The sequence below is a fragment of the Apteryx rowi genome, unplaced genomic scaffold (genome assembly GCF_003343035.1).
Source record: "Apteryx rowi isolate R43461 unplaced genomic scaffold, aptRow1 scaffold_42, whole genome shotgun sequence".
In the NCBI taxonomy this organism is placed as follows: domain Eukaryota; kingdom Metazoa; phylum Chordata; class Aves; order Apterygiformes; family Apterygidae; genus Apteryx; species Apteryx rowi.
The window spans coordinates 1,218,591-1,242,462 of NW_020450665.1; the positions used below are offsets into that span (position 1 = coordinate 1,218,591).

Genomic DNA, 23,872 nt, shown 5'->3' on the forward strand with positions numbered 1-23,872 from the left:
AACCTAACCTAGGACTGACRACTTGAAGATCAACTTGTTATTTTATCTGACATTACTTGTCTAACATTGCAGACCCAGGCAAGTTTTCTCTAACACAAGTGTCCAGTTGGTCTGGACATCCTCAAGAATGAAGGAAGTTCTTTTATAGGGCTYTGATTAGTGCTCACTTCCATTTCAGACCTTTCTGAACCATTCACTAAGGTTTTTTAGTACTGAAGCTCTAAATCTATTTGCAAAGGGAAAGTGATATTCAGAACCAGCCTTGTCAAATCTAGCACAAATATCAGACGCAAAGAATATGGGGTTGTCTCTTTATCCTTCTGTCCAGTTCTTTTGTACTCCTGTGAGAAACTTGTGGCATATTTTGGGGTATTCAATTCCTGATTGTGCCAATGGCTTGAGACTCTTACAGTTCCAGGGAGATGATATTTCTGTCTTTAGTACATGCAAGTCAAAACATGCAGCTGTCTTCTCAACTCCCTCAGAGCTTTCACAGCTTTATAGGCAACAAGATCGTCTGCCTTAGGCAAAGGAAACTGTAAAGCACTCCCATGTTAAACCCTTCCTGTTCTTCTACAGATTATAAAACCTGGACATCCTTTTGTCATCAGATGCTGCCTTTCTAGATGGGTGATCCTTCCTGGAGTATCCCACTRATTGTTAACAACAACATCATCTTCCTTGTGCATGTGCATACCTCATTGCGCTTCAGTCTGGAGTGAAACTATTAATATCACAGCATCATAAAGCTATGGACCCTGTTATTATGTCTAGGTAGAAAAGTGTATTGATTCCTTCCCTGAAATTTCCAACTGGCAGCAGGTTTGCCAGAACTACACAGCCTGTACTGAGATCCCATATTGTTTCAGAAAGCCTCAGAAAAAGTATCCAGTAATTAATCTAACTCTGGTGAGCCAGGGCTGGGGTGATCCATCCCCTACAATGTGATTCAGGGATAACAGCAATTTTCAGGAACAAGAATTACAAAGAAGACATTGTGGGGTTTTGGGGCTTGTTTTATTCTCTGTGTGCTAGTGAAAGAAAATGTTCTCTTCCTAATAGAGCATTTGAAATGACTGCCTCATACACGAGTTGCTAGTGACACCTGCAAACACTCTCACAGAGGTACTGTGCTGGGCTTAGACTTAGATGCATGGTGGTGTCAAAATGTCCAGTGAGACAATATAGTTTGTACCTTCTGCAGCGCAGCAGGTGAGTAATCATTATTCCAGGGCTTTGCAGCAAGCCTGCTTCTGTTCGAGGATTGGTATGTGTTTAGATTTTCTGTATGAGTTGTGTTTCTTTTACCTATATTTGATATGATGATATGTAAGAAGTAAGGAAGCCTGCGTTTGGATCCTGAGCCGCCACTGAACCTATGTGCCCCCTGTGCTGGTGGTCGTAGTGCCAGCCACCTACAGGGCTGTGGACCTTCTGCCTCCAGGCTGAGCGCTTGTCCTGGGGTCAGCAGCTAGAGGAGCAGTGGCAGAATCGCCTCCATCACATTCATGGCACTGCTCCCGTTGCCCTAAAAACAGGAAGTCCAGGAAAATAGCAATTAAGGCACAGAACTGCTAGACTTGTAGTTCTAATACCCCTTTTCTTTCCTTTTCTTTTAGAAAGACCATCTTTTGTGAAGAGACCAAGTAATTTGGCCGTAACTGTAGATGACAGTGCTGAGTTTAAATGTGAGGCAAGAGGTGACCCAGTCCCTACAGTAAGATGGAGGAAAGACGATGGAGAATTACCAAAAACAAGGTGCAGTACATGAAGATGTCTCTCTGATAAGATCCAGTTCGGTATATATTGTAGCATTTTGACATTTGACAGTTAGAAATTCTTATGCTTGAGTGGAGGAGGCCAGGCTGATCTAATAAGACATTTCTAATTTTCATGGTGCTCTATTGCAGTTATAAATTATACTAAAACTTAGGAAGCGCTTGTGCTCAGGCATTTATCATGAAAACACAGAACAAATACAACAAAAAAGTACTAAGTTCAGTCAGTAATACCTGACATAGATTAATTCTTCACTTGAAGAGTCTACTGTAATTATTACAACTTTTGAAGAATGTATAATAGATAATAAATGAGGTTGCAACATCAAGAGGTGTATATTGGAATTGCAATTGATATAAAATGTAGTTTATTAATGTACAAAGCTGCTTGTGGAACACATGTTTTTTGTTATTAAGTCTCCCATTTACTTTTTTTCTGTCCTTGCTCTAATTCAGAGCAAAAAGTAAAACACCTTATTAAAAAGAAATGGTTTCTGTGATAGAGTATTTCTTCATGTTGTTTAAATTCCCAATCATCAGTGAAAAAACTGTTGGGGGGTTGGAGGGTTGAAAGAAGAAACACTGTAACAGTTGGCGCCTGTCATCCAAATCCAGTTTCCTGTTAATCTAGTCTATAGCTTTAATAAAAACTATTGCATTTTTAAGAGGAAAATCTACTTTCCTTGAAGAGAAACATGTTGACTGCRTTATACAAAGAAGAGGAAAAAAGGTGATGAAAGGAGAGGAAATAGTATAAGACTACATCATTTCTTTAAAAAATGATTGAATGAGTTGTGATTTATCTTGACTTTTAAGCAGTTTTTGAGTTATCTTCTTGAGGACAATGCTTTCTTTTCAACCATATTTAACAAATTCATAAATTCAGATACAAAAATTTTAGGGAGAATAATAAATATTATTAAGTTTACCTGTTAAAAGAGTTCTAATAGTAAAAAGTTCTGTGTTAGAGCTTTACATCTGTATTACGCCAGTGAACTTCTATTGAGGTCAATGGAACCGACTCACACACTGCGAATGAAATCAGAATGAGGTTTTCAAATATTTACATGTCTTTTGCTTTGAAAACTTGATTTTTACATTATCAATTTATAGCATTTTATAAATATTTTTATTCCTCAAGAAAGCATATGAATAGAAATATTTTAAAGCAAAAACACCATATTCTTACACTTTACAGAAATTGTACAAAGTTTTTTCTTATTCCTGTAGTAGTCATTATTTATTACTGTGTATATTTAAAGATATGAAATCCGTGATGATCATACCTTGAAAATCCGGAAAGTCATGGCAGGAGACATGGGCTCATATACTTGTGTTGCAGAGAATATGGTTGGAAAAGCTGAAGCATCAGCAACTCTAACAGTTCAAGGTAAGAATGTTTCTTTATCTAATATTCTAACCCAGAATAAAGAAAAATGGATTTTTTATGCAGTGACATTATTGCAACAGTAAGTAACTTTGTGCAGGGTTTTAAAAGAAACCATGTGGAAATACCATTTTGGTTTGAGCAGTATTTGTAAGAAACTTAGGTATTTCAGATTCAGCTTTTTTTGTAAGTGGTCTTTATGGAACTGGGATGGGGAAGTAAATACATTTTGAACTTAGGTGTGATTAGAAGCATGTTACTTACAATTTTTGTATCTGAAACCCTAACAGAAAGAAGAAACTAGTGTTACCAAACCACATTGCTTTAACTTGAAAAGAAAGACTTATAAGTTCAAGTATCTGCTGATTTTTTTCAATTAAATGTGGTAAAGAAACAGTGTATGATAAATCTGTGTGTGTATATCTTTTAATGCACTAACCCAGACCACTGGCATTTCTGTTGCCTTTTCATTACAAAAGCATATCATAGTACTACTGTTTCTTTGTAAGATAAAAATTCAGTGGAACTCAGTGAACTAATATGTATAAAAATTCTTCTTTGCCTTTATATACACAATCCAGATGTTCACCATTCAGATAATCCCCCTCTTCCTTTGCTGGCTAGCAGACAGGCAATGATGTCATACCAATGCTTTTTTGCTAAGCACTGATGTTCCTTCTGTCCTTTTCTCTGCTCAGTGGGAATTAGTCATTATGCAGTTCTGGGGAAGTATAGGTTTAAAGGTATTTTATTTAGTAACAGGCCCCTACTTTGACACATTTACTGTAACAGGAAAGGTCTTGTCCTTAACCTGCTCAGCTTTTTCCAGTGCCTGACACAAGGAACGCTTGGTGCCCTTAACATCTGTAGCTGTTAGAAAAATATGGGAAGGAATGCTTTTGTTGAAGTTCTCATAAAACCAAGCATTTCAAGACGTTCTGTTTTGTTAGTCATCATGCTGTTTATGCATCAAAACTGATACCTTATGTTTGCAAAATAATCAGCTTTTATGCTCATTTTTTAGAATAAAGGATTAACACGTGAAAAATACACACAATTTATTCAGAAGAAAAAGACTGAATTATTTTAAAATCAGTGATTTGTTCTGGAGAGCACTTCTTACATYAACTGTTAATCTTGAAACCCAAATTAAAATGTTAGTATTAAGGAAACTTGTTTTATGATTGGTTGAACAGTTAAATTTCTGGAACTAAGATACTGGTAGCCCTAATCCTTCATAGTCTTATTTTCATAATAAGCAAACACAGTCTTGTAATCCCATTTAGGTTAATGGTGCTACGCAGATATAAAATGACATAGGTATGTGAATATTAGAGATCTAGAGTGAGATCTTCTGAATTTTGGTAAAACAACAGTACTTTTAGCAGCAGGCTCATAACCTAAGTCTTGATTCAGCAAAGCACTTCAGCATGTGCCTAGTTTCCTTTCTGCTTTACAAAGCATGTAAAAAAAGCTCCATGCTTTAACCGTAGTTAATTCATGAGACTGAGAGACGTGCTTTCAGTTAGTCCTGTGTCTGAGTTGTTCTCTGAATCAGTACCCATGTGCAGGAGGGGAGAACTAGTCCAAGGCTTGGGATAACTGGGAGTATTTTGGTATGTTTCATGACATTTTCTAATGGATATTTTTCAACTTGGAAAATGTATGGCAGCAGCTCTGTCTCATGGGGTTGTCATCTTAGAAATATTTTCAGGGTATAGAATTAGACTTTGCCAAGGCTTAAATATGTTCACTACATTAAGTGGAGGATCATCTAATGAAGGCTTCATGCTCAAAAGATGAATTCCCAATAGTCCTAATACTGGCTTGTTGAACTTCAGTATCTCTGCACTTGCCTATGCAATTGGTGATATCTTGATTCTGAGAAAAATTCTACTTCTTGAATTTTATATTTGACATTTCATTGCAAAGAAGGATATGGGAAGACACCAGGCTTCTTTTTAATTGAGTTGTTCGTTCTAGTATTTGGTAGATTAGAAATAAATGGCACTATTAGTGTATTTCAGAGCAGCTTTTTATATAAGATATTAGTCACTGGTGTGAATTCGTTCCTTTGGGCGTTCTTTTTTTTTGTCCTTTTTTTTTTTTAATTGAGAAATATATTGAGACAGTAAATATGCAATTMAAAAAATCCTTATTACAAGTCATCATTGTACTGGATCTGCTATCTTTTCTGGGTTTTTTTGTAAGCACTTGTATTACACAATAGGTATTTACATTGTAACAGCTTTGCTCTGTGGATGTTGTTATGGGATAATTTGTCTCCCTGTGTGAATGGATTACCTTCTGAGCCATTTTTCTGTACTAATGTGCTCATAGAATGGACTGATGTGAGAAATTGTAATGTCTGGGGCTAATTTGTAGTTTTTGATGTAGTAAATTATGATTAAAATCCATTTATTAGAGTATCCAGGATACCTAGGTTTATGGAAAAAAAGTAAAAAAGGACTGCACTGGAAAAAATGCCTTCCATTCAGATTTTTGACACATTTTTTTCTTTTTTTCTCCTTCTGTTCTCTCCTTTTCCTTTCCTCCTCTTCCTCTTCTCCTTCTCACCTCTCCTTCCCTCCCCTCTCTTCCTTCCCTTTCCTTCTTATTTAAAACACACACAATTTTTTCTGAAGGGTCAGCTTATTGACTATGCTGCATTTTGAGAGAGATTTGGTCTTGTTTTTTCACTGCTGAGAYGACATTGATCTGACAATGTTCACAGACACACAGCTCATTGAGGAAAAAAATTTTTTTAATACAAATAGTATTTTCTCAGGTTGATTTAAGGAATGGAAATGACACACCTTTCTGTGCTTTTGGTTGGGTGTAAGGATTAAAAAATAAGGGTGCGTTCTGTTTTGCCAGAGTTATTTCTGCTACATTTTTGTAAATAGAGGGTTATATTACAAACCACAGCCTCAAAGAGTTACGTCTGCCACCATGGAGATTCATTAAATTCAGCAAAGGATAAAGAGATCCCCTCTTTTTAATCTGTTTCTCAGGGGTAGGCTGTGATGGTTTCATGCCAGACTACCATCCAAAGAAAGAATACAAGAATTAGTAACGGTAACCCCAGAAGTACATCTCTATTAGGAAAGGAGCAGTCATGATTTGTACGTGTCTATACAGTCGAATTGCTAAACTGACTGAAACGCCACATACAACAATAGGTTGATGAAATATGGTGAACTGATAACCTAGTGCTTCAACAGAGAGCTAGCCTGCATCTAGCTGTTATATTAGCTTTAGCTCAGCACTGATCCTACTCGATCTAGCAGACATTGGAGCCTGTAAGACATGCCCAATAGTGCYCCGTATCTCAGGAAAACTGCACAGTGCTGCCTCTAAGCTATTGGCACTTCTGCATGCAAACTCTGTCTGTATCTGTGGAATAGGAAGTCATCAGCTCAGATAGTTTGCCTATTCAACAATTATATATTTGGATGCTAACTGTAGAAAACACAAATGATAGACGGGTATATCAATTTCATTTTAATATTCTTTTTGCTCATAGCACTCAGCATCACAGATTCTGTTTTGTGCTGAATATTGGAAGCAACATTTCCCTCTCTTCGGGCTCCAAACTTGGGGAATTATAAGTGTTTCCTCTCTTTAGGTGATGTGCAGATGCAGTATTTTTATTGCGACTTCACTTAAGTTCCTAAACTGAACTTGGGGTTCTCTATTGGCATGGAAATCTGAACCCTTCACTTAGTCTTTTACTGTTGCAACTTAAAAGCATTTCTGTCCTTGAAACTGTTTGTCAAGTTAACTTCTTTTCTTCTTAGAAAATAAAATAATGAAAATTTAATCCTGCTGTTGCTTGCCTTTTGCTAAAATCAGAATGTCTCAGTCCACTGTTTTCATTTTGTAGCAATGTGTAGCACATAAGTAAGGGTTGCATATGTAAGGGTTACAGAAGCTTTACTAATACATGTGGAAGAGTTTCATTCAGGAGATGACTAATTATTAAAAAAATCCTCAGTCAATAGGAACTGATAAGAAACAGTCCAGAGTGCAATATGTTATATTTTACCAATCTGTAGTAAGTAGCTGATGTGCTCCAGCAGAGGGAAATGATGGCAGAAAGTGTACATCTGAGCCCACCCCATCTCTCTGTTGTTCTAACCCTAGGCAAGTTGGATGTATTTATTGTGGATGTATTTAATATATGTGCAAGATGCTTTTCATGTTTTCTTGGAGATTTCTAATGTGTGTTTTGCTTAGTTTGATATCTTGGAGCAGGGCTGCAAATATGATATTGTATACAATTTAATTGAAGCCCATATTCCCAGGACATRTACAAAATTATCAAAAATACATGCCTCAGAACTCAAGTTTAAAAAGACTTGGCTTTACCATTGATTGAAGTCACAGCAGGGCTTCTTCTAAAACCTGTAAATTTCACATTTAATCATGAAAGCCCTTCTAAGTAAGTCTGAACAACCAAAGGTTTTGCAAATTTTTCCCTACTTCCGTTTGCTTCACTCCCATTTGCAGTACTTAATTAAGCCTTTTTTAGCATCTAAGTTTATATTTGGTTTATGATTTGCGCTGAAACAAGTTTTCCTTTCTGATACAACTGGAAATTGTGGTTCTAGTGGAAGCCTGACTAGGCAGTTGGCCAAGAAGCATTGTAGCAATGACAGTGTAGTTGCTTCTCAGCAGGAGCTGAAAGAGACACAGGTTAGGCAGGTCAGCTGAGTAGGACTTCACAAGAGTAATACCAAGACTGCCATGGCTGGGGACCACACTGCCCATCGGTGCCCAACAGGATGGTAGTAAACCACAGTCCTCAAACTTCTTTAACTACTTTTCCTCAAGCAGTGACTCTGGAGGAGCTCCCAATACCTGTTAAAATTCCCCACGTGTGAACATGCAGCAACAGTAACTGAATGGTGAATTGTAAAATTTGACGTTCAAAGATACTGAAGACATTCAGTGTTATTGTTTTGGCAGGAAAAAAAAAGAATTCCTCTGGAAATGACTCTGGTAAATTCATATTTTACAGCGGTGATCTTTGATAACAAGGTTTTTTTGGCTTATGATGTCATTAAGTTTAGGGTTAGCAGAGTTTATCTGTAGGGCTGATAGTGACCAGAACGTTCAATAAATGTGAATGCTGGGTGTGATTTTGCTGCACTAGTCAACTAACAAAGAATTTTAATCCAAAAAGGCAGCACATGCTTAAGGTCTGGAATTTCCTCCTCTTTCCACCCCCTCTTGGTACTAAGTAGCTTCAAGGCATGCTATAAAAGCCATCTATCTGATTGGGCTCTGGGCAGGGGTGAGAATACCACCCTGAATTGAAAAGGAATAAGATTTGCTCTTTTATCTGCCAACTATTATATACATTTTTCCACTGTGTCAGACTGCTGGTACATGTTATAGTTGGCTGTAAATATAATAGCTTTATGGGAATCTGAGCTACATACATTAAAATAACAAGGACAAAGTGCAGATTTTCATGAAATTAAAAAAATACTGTTCAGATATATAGTGGTTACAATATGGTGGTTATAGTATACAGATATATGGTATGTGATACAGTGGAGGCCTCACCAGATCATGTGTTAATTTAAACACACTAATTTTAAAACTAGGATCCAGAAATAAATCTGAACATGTCTACATGGTTTCCCTATACGGCCACATGTGTCCTTTTGAAAGAACTGGTTTTAGGTCATATTCTGTCTTCCATCTCCATGAAAGAGAAAGGAAGAATATTAGCGACTGTTCCTGTGAACGTCAGGAGATCTTAATTAATMAGCCTGTGGCAGGATAAATGAGGAGAGCCACCTCTTGTGATTTGTGTAGCTTAATGAAACAGCCCTTTCCCCCTTAATGACTGCTGTAAACTATGACAGCACTTGAGATTTCTATCAATGATCTGAGCAGTTTGGCTGCCACCTATTTCTGGTGAATGAATATAAATCTTAAAAGTTAATCAGAGGAACTGTATATGAGCAAACTGTCTGAAGACAAGATTAGTGCCCTGAAGGTGCTTGTTCTACTGATGTGAGTGATGAACACTAAGATTCCTGAAGCATTGCTAAAATACAGGTAAAAGAAGGAATCAATAAATATTTCAGTGAAATAAAAAAATAAAGTGATTTACAGTAACTTCAAATCCATGTAACAAATTTTAATATATAGCTGCTTCTATGGTTTTTAACTGGAGTTTTAATTTTTTATGTAGTGTCTCATGACAATGACAGCAATTGCTTGCAGGGAAATAATGCTTAAAAAGTTTGGAGATCCCTTACTGCAACTTAGTACTTTGAAACAAGGAGGTGAGACAGATGTTCCTCAGTAAGTAGAACAGGAAAAGTTCAAATAATTTGGAGAAATAGTACTATAAAAATATGTTGAAGCCAGAGGTTTTCTCCTGCTGAAAAGGTTTTATTTGCTGTAAAGTTCCTAAAAACGATGCCTTTTAATCACTCACTGCAGAGAATTTAAGAAAATAGATTTTATAAAATACTTCAGCACTCAATTAAAATATAGCAAAGAAAATTTGAAGACTCTTTTCTAGTGCCTGCAATTTCCTAAGCCCTGTGGCCAGGGAAAAATCAATTACTTTTGTAGCAGGCATCACTGTTGCAGACTATATTTTGTGGCTGTTATTCTGAAGATAACATTTCAATAATTTTGCCATTGGAATAGACAGAGTAGAATTTTACTGCAAGTTGTTGCGGGGGGATTTTTGTTTTTATGTATAAAATTAAACAGAATGCAAGGAATAATAACTTTAATTGGTTGGTTAATTCATTTAAAAAGTGCCTGTGCTCTATGTTCATTTTGACATAAACTCAGGCTATATTAAATTATGCTAAACGTCCTTAAAATGGTAACCCAAGCTTTTTTTTTGCCTTCTTTCTAACCTATAGTTAATTTTCATATAGACTATATAGTGGTTTGCATTAAAAAAACAGATACCCTGAAGGTTATCTATTTGGTTTGATATGATAATTAGAAGTATCCTTATGCAGTGTTGTTAATGTTCCTTGTAAAGTATAAAAAGAAGGTTAATAATCTTTGGTCTCAAACCTAACAAAATACAAACTTGCCTTACTCTAAAGAAATACACTCCCTTATTTTTCTTAGATTACATGCACCATTAAAATCAGTYGTCTCTGTGAATTAATTGTTGACAAAAAAGGCTGACTTAATAACAGACAGTGCATTCAAACATTATTTTGATAAGCTGTTTTGGGTGCAGCTTGTGACTACGAATTATGTTTTGTTTGAACACTAAAACATTTTATTGTTAGGTGCTGAGTAACACTCAAGAACAAATATTGATAATAAAGTACCTTGCAGTCTTCAAATGCGAACTGTGTCACCTAGCAGGCTCAATGTCAGGATCTTCCAGTGCAAGAAAAGACTTCCTTCTTCAAGTTACAATGCTAAATAGCAAGTATGTCCACATTAGTTTCTGCAGCAGATATCTGCTTGCTCCCAAATTTTGGGATCAGATATTTTTTCATTTGATGATGGAAAAGGATGAGAGGATTAAATAACAAAAAAGCAGGCAAAGCTGTCTGGATGGAGATCAGGCACAGTGCTGCATGCCACCTTCTCATGAACGTCCCAGGCTCACTAGACACACAGTGAAGGGAATTCTGCTCCTTGCCTGCTTCGGGGGCGTGTAAGAAGCATTTCCCCCTGTTCAATAGCCGCTGTCTGTTTTGACACAGTTAAGGTAGCATATTGATACTTAGAGTATTTTGGCAAAAATGAACCACTGCCTGATAGAGCTCACTGCATGAAGGACAGGCCGAGTGCTTTGCTATGTCCCAGAATTTTTCTTTTTTTTTTGCAAATTGAGTTAATTTCCCTAAGCATCTTGTTCCCTTTTCTACCTGCATCACCATAAAAATTCCCAGCCCTGATGGCTAATTCCATCTTAGGTGGAATTTTTAGATGTTTGTGATTTTTTGATACCTGTAATTAAAAGTTGTTAAAATGTCATGGTTACCTTGTAGATAACACTATCATAGAAGTAAATTCAGGTATTAGCATGCCATACAGAGACTTGAGTTGTGTGTCTGTGTGTGTGTTTCRGGGGCAGGGGGGACATAACCATCAAGAAAAAGTACAGATTTCTTTTGAAATAGTATCCGTTTCACTCAACAGTATTCCTTACTGAGGATTGCATATCACAAATAACATTTTATAATGATCAAAAGTTACTTCACTGTAGAGATTTATGGTCCTTCCATTTTTCATGTGTGTTTGGTATCCATTTATCATAGGGCTTTGGCTGCTTTTCACAAATATCTTTAACTTATTAGAAAAAAATTTCTGTGGATTTTAAATACTTTTTTGCAAATATAAAACTGTGCTATCATAAACAGCTGAGAAAAAAAAACAGACTCCATTGCCTTTTCAGCTCTACTACTTTCTAAGTTAAAAAATGCAGTAGGAAGCTCCTAATTATTGTTCAAATAGTATCCAGCTATCATAATCTTCTTGTACTATTGCTCAGCTTATTTAAAGTTTGTCTATCTTTTTTCAGTCTTTTAAAAGACTTTAGTATAAATATTTGTAGTCACAATTACTTAGATTGCAGTAGTGCCCCAAATTACCTAGGTTCTTTTTAAACAGAGGGGAAGACAATTTTTCTCTGAAAAATAAAGCCTGGGAACCAGAATTCTAGAGTTTACTGCATTACTCCAGGTTTTAAATAGATAGAGTTAGACCAGTCCCACGTGAGTTCACTGAATGGTTTTTAGCTTATAGGATGGTTTAGGAGGAGCAAGTCTCACAAGGAAGGGGGAGGGGAGGTTGGGAGATGAACATCCAGAAGAACTTAAATCCCTCCCTTCCTCTCAGCCCCCCCATTTCAGCTTTCTCCCTGTCCCCTCAAGGCAATGACTCCAGGATTTATAAACATTTTAAACTGAGAGTGCTACCTGTATTGACCTGAGGGGTGCTACCTTTTAAAACCACACTGCAAAGTCTATTTCCACATTTTAGATTTTACTGTAAAAATCTTCCTTATTCACTCCTGCAGAAGGAGAGATTATGGACTTCAGTATTTTGTAGTTAGTATCAGTCAAATCGTATGCAAGTCAAAAAATCTCAAGTGAGTACATTTTTCACACTGTTTTCCCACARATTTTTGCAGCAGGTTCTGCCCCGCACCTCTCCACACACACACTCGTGTAGCCCTCTTCTTAAATATTGAGATGCTTAAAAGGGAGATTCATTGCTCTGCTGTGAAGCAGGCATTAATATAACATAGCTGCACAACAGAGACACAGCTGAGATATAGTCAGATTTTACTGCCCAGAAGGAAAAAAACCTCTTGGTCCTAATTAATTCTCAAAATGGCCAGAAATGCATCAGGGATTAAAAACTATTTGATAGTTCCTGAAAACAAAATAGCACACAAGCAGAAGGGTTTGGTTGCTGCCTACATCTCGTTCTGTTTATCAGTGCAGGATGGGGTTTAAGCCCCTGAAGAGAGTTGAGCAGCTTAGTGACATTTTGACACTGATAATAAAAGCGACAAACCCATTGTTGCACCCACTGCAGAGCTGAGGACAGATACATCTCTGCTTGCTGCATTAGAGAAAATAGTTGATTTTGAACATTTGGCAGTTTAGATTGATCTCTAAAATTGGTTCTGGAATTGATGTTGTTAAACTGCCATGCTGTATATGTTATGACATACATTTTTAGGTATATGTTGTAATGACATAGCCTCACATGCGTCTCTCCCCTGATACGTGTACCAGCTCTAAATGTAATTGCATTTTCAAGGCTTTATTTGCGCTGTCAGCACTAAGGAGCAGTGCTTGCCTTTTCCCTTGTCAGACCACTTTCTTTTAGCCCACATTAACTCTCCAGAGTACACATGGTCATCTGCCCTTTTTCTTCTGAGTACCAAGCCAGCAGGCCAAATCCAGCCTGCCTGTTGCGTGCCATGTGTTGAATTTGAGTGAATAAATCCTGCCCTGCTCGGTGAGAATGAACGTCTTGATGATGTGTCTCCCAGGTCCCCAGCCAGCCTGCAGCTGCCTCGCGGCCGTTGGCTCCAATGCAACAGGGTAAACGCACAGTCCGTGAATCCCATAACCGTGGTGGCTCTTTCAGGCAGGGCACAGAGTCTAACCAGCCCACTTCTGCGTTAGGGCCCAACACACGACAAGTCTTCACTACTCAGGCTCCTTATTGAGGAGTGAATGTGGTCAAGTATAGATAAAAAAAATTAGAAAAAATAAATCAATAAACTTGGCGTGAAGTATGTTGAGGAACCCGGCAGCTAACTAATACTGAGATTTTCCATAATTAGCTTTTCTGTGCATGAATCTGAAGCTTTCTGTCAGTTTCTTCCTATCAGAACTGTTTTTCCTGATATTCAGCCGACTGCTTGCTTTCTGAATTTCTTTCTCTTGCTTCTAGTACTATTATAGAAAATAATTCATCTGTTTCTCTTCTTCAATTGTTTTAGATTTCTATCTTCTCCATTTTCATCAGGTGCATTTTGAAATTAGCAAGGTCACTTATTCCTATAAATGTAAAATGGATTATCTGATATCTCAGCAGCAATCTGAAATAGAGTTTTTCCAGTTGTCATAAATATAATTAATCATGGTCACTCCCTTGCTGGCGCTTGGAATTACAAGTCATCACTTTTGACTGGAAACATTAAAAAACATGTATAAACATTTTGGCTGAACTCTATATTTGTGGCATGCTTGGAGCCAGACTGTTAGACCCTTCCTCAGAAGTTTATACTGCAGAAAATCATATTTGATGCCCTGGGGCTCTATTTACTATATAAGCATTCATGGTGTGTAAGGATATCCCAGTATGGTCTTCTATGAATGTGAATTTTAGCAAAAAATCCGGGAAAATATAAATTATTTATATGTGTATCCAGATATCAAGAAGTGACAGCTGAGAATACATAGAGACCAAAGAACGAGGGTGAAAAAAGATACCGTAATTCTTCTATAATGTACCTGGTATTATTTTCCCATAATTTTCCCAGGCTGTCGCCTGCAGACAGATGAATAGCAGGATTTATATTTTCTCAGAAGTAGACATTTTGGCCTTTGTTTATTTCTCTGTAGAAAGTGATACTTTCTACAAATGACTGCAAAGAAATGTGCATCTCAAGGATGTTGGGGGTTTCAGATTGCTTTGATAACAACAAAATTGCCTACAAATCATTGGAAGGGAAATGGAAGATAGTACATTGCCTTAAACTGTTTGCAGAACAGCAACAAAAAAATCTGTTAGTTGCTTTGCAGAAAAGGCCTTCAGCGGTCCTTTTTCAGATACTAATGCCTGCAGGATTTAAGGTATGGTTTTAAAAGCAAAAAGTGGTTAATTAGATTTCAGAATTTAGCAGGTTCAGCAGTGAAACATATTTATGACCAGAAGAGTCTGGCAGCTTTTTAGCTGAGTTAGTGTTAAAAAAAGAGTAAATAAAGATCTTCAGAATGTCTCTATTTTATTTTTAAGAGCAAGCAAGCAGAGTTTGACCAGTTTGTTAAGCATACTCAAACTCTAACATTTCCTCTGCATGTAACTCTAATACCCAAATTTTCTGTACTTTGTTCAGCCACTCATAAACACCTGGGGGTGTTTCAGAAAGTTTCAGCCATTCTGGAAAACTGCAATGTTTCCTTCCAGACAGCATACCTATCTCTGTGCTATCTCTATTGCTAGCTCTAGAGTTTCTTCTCTGTCTAGTCTCTACCTGGCCAACTGCATCTTAAATGCCTGCTCCCAGAGCTCTCCTGTCTCTTCCAGCACATAGAAGCACGTAGTCTCAAACTCGCRTCCCATCTCCTCCCAGTTTGTGTTTCTACAGGCATAGACAACCTCTGATCAAGTTTTGCTTGAACTAGGATTAATGTGACACAAAATAATTGAAAGTAATTTGAAATTTCACTGTGACTGGCATATCCTAGGTTTATCATAAGCGCAAGGATTTATATGAAAACTAAGATGTGTAAAAATGTTGGCCTGAAGATCGCCATTGTTTGATTTCTCTGGTGTAGCATTATACTGTCTTGATTCCTGTATATCAGCCTCTATGTGCTCTAAGGGTGTCAAGCAGTCCATGAAGACATAAAGCTTTTTGTTCAAATAAACAAAAATAAAACATACAGAGCTTAAATCAAATGTATTCAACTTGTGTCAGCTGAATAACAAGATATATGCTGAGAGCCTGAAAGACATTAATAAATAGGAATAGTCATAATAATAACTAATGGCTATTTAATAAGCAGAATAAAATACTGTTTAGTAATTAAATACTGCCTTGAATCTCTGGATCACAAAAGTACTTTATTATTACCATTGAATGAAAATTTCTATCATTTTACTGTTTCTTTTTGAGGTAGATAATTACTACCACAGCTTTCAAGAATGAGATATATGAAGACTGTAGCTTCTCCAATAACAGGCTAAGAAATAGGTCCAAGTCTATAATATTGATTCTAGGTATTAACCAACAGATCAAATATAGAGAAACAGTAGATCTACATTTGCATTCACCTTTGCGGGAAGAATTACTAAATGTGTTATTTAGAAGTGTAGGCATTACGTATGGTATGTTGAGGTCTCAGGTGTGCATGTCCTGTGAAGAGAGGCTGAGGGAACAGAGTTGTTCAGCTTGGAGGAGAGATGGCTTTGGGAGAACTAACAGCTGCTCCCAGTGCCTATGGGGTGGTTGTCAAAAAGACAGAGCCAGGCTCTTCACAGTGGTGCACAGACAGGAGACAACAGGTGTAAGCTAAAAAAAATAGGTTCAGACTGGATATAAGGAGAAGTTTCTTAACTGGGTGGACAGCCAGGCAGTGGAGCAGGTGGCCCAGAGAGGTTATGCAGTCTCCGTCCTTGGAGGTTTTCAAGACCCAACTTGATAAAGCCCTGAGCAACCTGCTCTGACCTAGCACCTGACCCTGCTTGAACAGGAGGTTGGACTAGAGACCTCCCGAGGTCCCTTCCAACCTGAACTGTCTTATGGGCCTGTGATCCTACATCTGTCAAGTACAGTAGTTGCTTCACTAACATCTGGCAACTATACCGGTCTGTAGTTTGGGTCTTGAAATTGCAAATTCATGCTCCTGAGAGTAGATTTAATGAGACAAGTAGTCCCAGGGAGGTGGATAGGATTGCTGTCACGAATAAGGTATTAGAAGATCATGTCACTAATCTGGAAACCACTTTTCTTTTGTTTTTTGTTCAGTGACTGGGCATGTGTCTTCCTTGATAAATCTGACACATAAGGAAATTATTTTAAAGACAAAGATATTCTTTTGTTATTTTTGGTTTCACATGCTACATTCCTATCTTTACAAACAAATTATTCCCTCTAATTGCCATATGAAAAGCTGTGGTAAACACAGGGGAAATTAATTTACTTAATAATTGTGAGCAAAGTGCTGCAAATAAAATGTGCAATAATAGAGGAAAAACTATTCACTTCCCAGTTTTAGTAACCTTAAGTATCCATAGCATGTAAATCAAACCAAGAAAGTGGTCTGTCTGTGTTGTTGTTGTTCTTTTAAACCACATGATGCCCCTCTGACAGACCTGTTTATAATTTTCTATAAAATTTCACCCTTTGCCCTCACCACAAATGTGCAGCCAATGCGATGCCCTGTTTCTATAGGGATTTATTTTCATGTATCAGGATCCCCTGTGTTTTTACAGGTGGGCAAAAAAATGCATTTGCTTGACAGGGTTATTTTTGACATACAATAACAAAAGCTTCCGGTAAAAAGAAAGGTGGAAATTCAGCACTTACAAGTTAATTCAATTTGTGGAAATGTAATTGAGCAACCAAGACAGATTCCTATCTGCTGGAAATTTCAAGTGAACTTTCAGTAGAGGACTCTCAGGCAGATTTGCATAGCTACCAAGAAGCCTTACCTTTTCTCCTTTAGGCGCTTTTTAAATAATGGAAAATTGGTAATTTAGAGTTACTTCCACTGTGTAAGAATTTCAGCTCATTACAGTACCCCGTTATTTCTCTTATCAGCCTATTTTATCTAGAATATGAGTTGGTTTTTACAGAGAAGCATTTCAAATTCCAGAACAAGTCAGACTGTAATTGCAAGTATTCTAGACCCAAGTTTAGTGGAGAGCTTTTCAGTTAAAAAGGAGTGCTTATTGTGTAATATACTTCCATATGATGAAGAGAGAGCTAGGAGCTCAGTCTTGGAGGTGAGGAATGTATTTCTCTCAAGAATTCTTGTGTATCATTTCTTGACCGCTCCCTTTGTAAATCCTAGATTTGCCAGGATAATCTGGGCAGAATAATACATGCTGGTACTTTCTTTGAGAAACACTGAACACACACCCTTAATGAAGGCTGCCATACATACAGAATCCTTCCTTAAAATTGAAAATCCAAACTTCGAAACACTGTCAGTTCAACTTCCTCTGTTTGGGATTGCTTCCTAAAAAAAGTCTCCATTAACATCAAAARTGAATTCTATATATGACCTGGTTTGGCACATTCAGTTGCAGCTTCTTGGCTTTAACTCAGTCCAAGTTCCAATATTATAGCTGCTTCTCTTTCTGCTTCATTTTCATTGTACACCTGGAGTCCTCTGTATGTTTCATTTATTTGAACAGTAAGTCAGTATTCCTCCTACCTAATGACTTTTGGCAGACTGGATATTATTAGTTTCCTCCAAGCATTTTACCAGAGAATGGTGTATCACAGGTGCTTACCAACTCATTATGAAAGTATACCCCTGCTGAACAATAGTTATTTTAATTTCAACATGAAGGGACAAGACCAAAGTTTTGAAGGACTTGGTATTTGTAAGATGCATTAAGAAAATTATTTAGTTCTGGACATTTACTGTAATTATTTTATACCAACTACCCTTTTTCTGATTGACTTTCTTTGTCAGTATCTGAGTATCTATTTTAAAAATCCATGATTTTTACCTTTTTATTTGAATCTGTTCTTTAAATTAGAGATATGTTGTTGGAATGCTTTTGAAAATGCTTTTCTTTTATAAGTGAAATTAGCCTGCCAGGATCTATGCCTGTTTAAAGGTTATGAAAAATTTCAACTATGATTGAAGGATAATTTACTACTGGGAAACTTCTGTTGAGAAATACAATGTTTTGCAATAAATCTCTTTTTTGAATATTTTACTGAAACTGAGATTTTTGGTGAGGAAAAGGGTTAGGAATCTTTTAAAATTCATGTTAATATTAATTTAGTTTGCATTTGGAATTTAATACTGAGCATTAGGACCTTGATACAGCAATCATTATACTGAAAAGATTGGTAAGTGGGTTAAATGCCTCAGCATATTATTAATTTTTGAACAAACTTCCCATTTAATAGTTGTTAGCCTCAGAAAAGTATTTTCTGTTTGTAAATGTTTGAATCCTTATAGAAAGGCTGTAAATGTCATTGTTGCATTTCAGCAATGATGTAAATTCATATTTACTGGAGGTTTCAGGTGAATTTTATTATGRAAAGGTCTTGGCACAGAGAAATTAATACAAACCAATTATGATAATACTACTAAAAACATTTAATCCAAGGTTACACACAATTCATTGGAAAGGCCTGGAGTGGAACGCAAGTTGCCTGACCATTATTTTAGTCTGTTACCCATTTACTGTACAGCCTTCTTTCAAGATTTGATAGAGTTCTGCTTAAAAATCAAATGCAACATATGTGATTCAACATTTTTAACCTACTTTTCATAGATCAGAATATGTATGTGCTTTCTAAGGTCCTTACCAAGGGTCCTGTTGTTTTTTTGTTTTTTTTTTAATTTTGCTTTACTCTGGTTTATTTCATGTCTGTTCAATTTTATTTATTCCATGTTTTCTTTTTGTTTTGTTTTGTTTTTAGTTGTGTCTGGTAAGTTGAAATTTTATTGACCATCTTCTAATCATCGTATCACTGTGACGAGAACTTCTCCTCCCCTTCCCATCCATTCCCTTCCATGTCCTTCAACCAGTCAGCTCCCATCTTTTCCTTGTTATTGACAAGACACATCGCACAGAATAGATTCTGCATGAAGTATGGGTAACTTTATGGCAAAGAGCAAAGGTAATGGGTTGCTAACTCTGTCTGTTTTTGAATGATGTAATGAGTTGAATCCTGATATCTTCTCTCTTCAGGGACTGCATGTAGCTGAACTTAAGTGTTCTATAAAACAAAATCATTTTTGTTTTAAAGGTCTCAAGGATAGCAGAAGTTATTTTTCCTTAAGTGCATTATTATTCCAGCATCTTTTACATTATATTCATTACATACCATGCATGTATGTGTGACCCGAGGTGTGAAAGTAAACTGAAATTAAAAAAAAAATGRTGAAAATGCTTCCAGTGCATTCAACATTGAGTGGAAATCAAAAACAAAGTTTCACTTAATCCTGTTTTAATCTTCTGGCATTAAAGTTCATAGGATTTTTATTTTTTACTGTAATGGGAGTAGATTTAGAAAAATATACATATGTGTAAATACATGAATARAATAATTGATATGCATAATACATATTTAGGATACTATACTATACATAGGGGTGTGTACATGTTTACAGATTGTAAATTCTACTGTACTTACCTGAGAGACTAAATTTCCCCTCATTTTTCCTGTTCAGTACTTCCTGAACAATCTTCTTCAGGTATTGGAATCACAAGGATTCAGCTATTTCTCTGGTGATCACAACTTTTGTAATCTCTTGATAGCTATATCCATTTTCAAGTGCAGTGAAATCTGAAACCTTATAAATCATATGCACTAGCAGAGAGTTTAGAAACTCCAGCTTCCATTTTGTTTGGTATTGTGTCACAGTCTAGTACAGAGCTAGCCAAGCCCTAAATGCACTAAATTTATTTTTGCTATTAAAATTCCAACAGCATAATGAAGGTACTTCTCCCTCATCTCCATTTTCCCAATCATACCTTGCAACCCTGTGGCAAATCCCCAACATTTTCACTTTCCATCCTCAATTAAACATGCTATCATGTCAAAATCTTCCCACAACCTCTTCCAAGATCTTGATTGAATTTTTCAAAGTTAAATGTTTTGAAGTATGGTAATTACTGTAGGTCAGTTTAACCTTAGCTTCATGCGGTTTCTTATCTAAGGAAATTCTAGGGTATGGTAGCATTTGCATCCAAATATAAATAATGCCATGTTATGCTTTAAAAATTCCCCGCAAAGCAGAGGGTAATAGAAACAGTATATTCTACAACAGGAAGCAGGGACACAGACAGGTGGAACAGATAACTAAAAATAGTGACCCACATGACCAATGAAAACAAATCATCTAGAAAGGACTTTTAGTATTACTGAATTCATGCTAGTTAAAGTCACAATTACTTGTTTTTTGTAAGCACATTGAGCTGTATCTTTAAATGACGTTATTTACACTGTTTTTAAAGAAAAGCTTGTAAATACAGATTTCTTAAAGGAAGAAAAAGAACATTCAAGTTATTAAAGTCTAATTCAAAACATTCCCTTTATTCTTCAACCCAGACAAGAGGGAGAAAATAATTAGTTTTGGACAGATGATCAGAAAGGAAATGGAAATGCATAAACACTAAGTAAATGGACTTTCATTTAATGCACATCTTTCAGGAAGTGAGAGTGAACAGCCTAAAACAAGCTAAATTTTTTTCTCTGCTAGCCCCATCAGCATATCTAATGCTGTCAACTATGTTAACTTTTTGTTTTTAATATGACAGACATAATTTTTTGACACTTTATTTACTACTGGATAAAATGGTTGTTGAAGTCTGTATAAATCAAAGAGTTTGGACAATGCTGGCAGTATTTATAATGTTAGGATGAGCAGATGTTTCAAATTTGCCTTCATTTGCATATATATTTTGTTTGAACATGCCCTTGCCTATGTAAATGAAGGAGACATTCAGCTCCACTGTTGTTTTCAATTCGTTCCTCTTTGGTAATTGGATTGAAGATTTTAAATGAATATAATTTGTTCAATAGTATTTCTGGGGCTTTTGAGTTAAATTGAAAATTTTTGAGACCCTGACTTCATCAAAAGTGTCTTATACAAGCAATTAAAGGCTTTTTCTTTCCTCAGCTTTCCTAAATCAAAGATGCCAACTTCTGTCCTTGTAAACCTGAATTCATAGTTACTCAACAGTGTTTAGTATAGCCCTTGCCAAAGGGTGGCCTGTGAGCCAATTGTCACTCAAAGATTTCTCCATTGTGACTTTTAGCCACTCTCTTTTAAAACCAAATTGCAACAAATTTGTTCAGATTGGTGAATGTTACTCTGGAGGTTGACCCATGAAGTCAGTGGGAGTTACTTTCCTCTATAAGTGGTCACTAATAAAAGCAAGTGATGCACAGTCAAGATTTTAATGGGGAGATCCAGCAGCAGAAGAGATGATCTGAGTGAAGATGAAGCAGAGACTGTCAGAGATTGATGTCTCTTTGTGCTGTCTCTCCATACTAGAGAGGTGTAACTACTCTGTTTTACACCATTTAAAGGCAGTAGGCAAATTGTGGCTTTCAAAYAGACAAACTTTGGTCTTCTAACAATAGTGTGATTTTTTTGTAATTTTTTTTTTCTATTTTCCTCTTTCAGAGCCTCCACAGTTTGTTGTAAAGCCTCGTGATCAAGTAGCTGCACTGGGAAGAACAGTGACTTTCCAGTGTGAAGCAACTGGAAACCCTCAGCCAGCCATCTTTTGGCGGAGAGAGGGAAGTCAGGTAAAAAAGACTTTCTGACCATTCTTCCTGGCAGTTTCTTGAGGAGATGATGTCACACAAGGGGAAAAAAATTAATTATCGTTTTTAAGATTTGGAAAATAGCTTTAGAGCTTGGAGATGCTGGACATTTCTTCTCAACTTCTAAGTCAYGTGCATGCTAGATAGTGTCAACCTTACTGAAAAGGAAAGCTATGTTTTGCTCAATCTTCCATTTGACCCATGAACGTAATGATAAATTTATGAAACAACTAGAAACATACCATGTTTCACTACTATGAAAATGTTWTTCACCTAACAGGGAGAAATGCTAAGAGATGAAGACATGAATAATACTAAAGTTGTCTGAACTGCTGTATCTTAATACATGCTCCCAAATTTTCAGAAAGCTTGGCTCTGGCTTTATCATGGAGCTATTAGTTTGCCATGTTTATGTGTCTCTGGCAAACTAAACTGTGCCATATTGATTTGCATCACTGCAAGGACAGCACACTCATTGGGACTAAGGAGATTTATTTTCCCACTCAGTCACTTGGCTGGCAGGTCATATCTGAGGAGGTCACTTTTTCTCCCAGATTCCTTTTTTGAATGGGAGGAAAAAATTCAGCTTCTTTGTGAAGAATCTAAAAAGATTGTGGGTGAAATACAATATAACAGCAAGAGAATCACAATTTTCTTTCAAGGGCTTCTTTTGAAGGAGTGATCTTATGCAAAGCATTCTTTACTGAAGGAAAATAAGGAGTATGGGATTTTGTTTTTCCTGTAATTGAAGGAATGAATAGTTGCAATAGCATATGACAGAGTTCTTTCCTTTATAAAATAATAGTCCAGAGAAACTGAGAACTTTGAGAGATTGGCTCCTTTACTCTGCTTGCAGCATTTCTGTCTAAATCTGTAAGTAAATCTGGACTAGTAAACAAATTCAGATAATAATCTTTAACGATAGAAGTAAACTGGTATATTATGTTAATGTTTCTGTATGACCTGTTTTTTTTGCCAAGCTTTGTCTAGTACATGATTTTTCTGGTTCAATTTTGGCTATGGTGAATGTTGGCCACTTGTGATGAAGGAGGGAAGTGGAGAAGAAGGTCAATGGCTAGGGTTTACCAACACTAAAGTAGAAGATTTTTTGTCCTATTCCTTTTGCTTAGGAATACTCTTTGGATTTGGATAGGATGCTTTTTGGAAATGCAAAATGTAGCTAGGCGAGAGAGAAAGATTAAAAAATGGCCTCTATGAACTTCRGATATTCTCATTCACAAATTGGTTAGCCAGAGGTAGAAATTTGAAACTAGTATTTGATGTAACAGACTTGTACTATTATGGTTTCAGTTCTGACTTTTGACCGCTGTTGGTAACAAACCATGCACTTTATACCAAAACTATCTAAGCAGAAGCTGACATAAGATCTAATTATACTATATAGGGTTGGTTATAAAACACGAACACTATGATCAGAGAGACTTACATAGCATCTCTTTTTATRAAACTGTTCCTTTCTTAAGAAGTCAAAAGTTAAAATATCAGTAAGTAAACAAACATTTGTTCTTGAAATAGAATAAATATAATGCCCTGGATTAGGTTCTGAAAAAAGAGCATTGAAGCAAGTTCTTCAGATGCACCACGGTTGTTTACACCTTTATGGTGACTACACGTATCAGGCCTTTGCTAGCGCCTCTTAAACTTGGTTTAAAAGCCACCATTGACTAGAGAGGGCATTAGAGCAGTCCAAAAAGACTTATGCAGTTATATGTGTATATCTGCACCTATCTCATCATAAAACATCCTAAAAAAGCTACTCACATTACTGTATGAAGGGACACATTTAAGATATGAATAGCAGAAATGTATGAATAGCAGAATACCTATGTGTGTAATGTGAAAAGATAAACTTATTTAGTTATATTAAAGTTAAGATTCTTGATGTTTGAGTTTATTGATGTTTGAATTTATTTAACCTTTTTTTTTTTTTCCATTTCTTTCCTCTGCATCTTCTAG

General features: G+C 36.4%; 1 protein-coding gene across 1 annotated transcript in view; it reads left to right on the forward strand.

Annotated features, from left to right (window-relative positions):
• Positions 1 to 23,872, forward strand: part of ROBO1 (roundabout guidance receptor 1) — a 651,980-nt gene that overhangs the window by 567,517 nt on the left and 60,591 nt on the right. The window contains exons 6-9 of the mRNA XM_026075994.1: positions 1,620 to 1,758; positions 3,041 to 3,168; positions 19,037 to 19,045; positions 21,753 to 21,877. Of these exons, the coding sequence (XP_025931779.1) occupies positions 1,620 to 1,758; positions 3,041 to 3,168; positions 19,037 to 19,045; positions 21,753 to 21,877 (401 nt within the window). The remainder of the gene's footprint in view (positions 1 to 1,619; positions 1,759 to 3,040; positions 3,169 to 19,036; positions 19,046 to 21,752; positions 21,878 to 23,872) is intronic.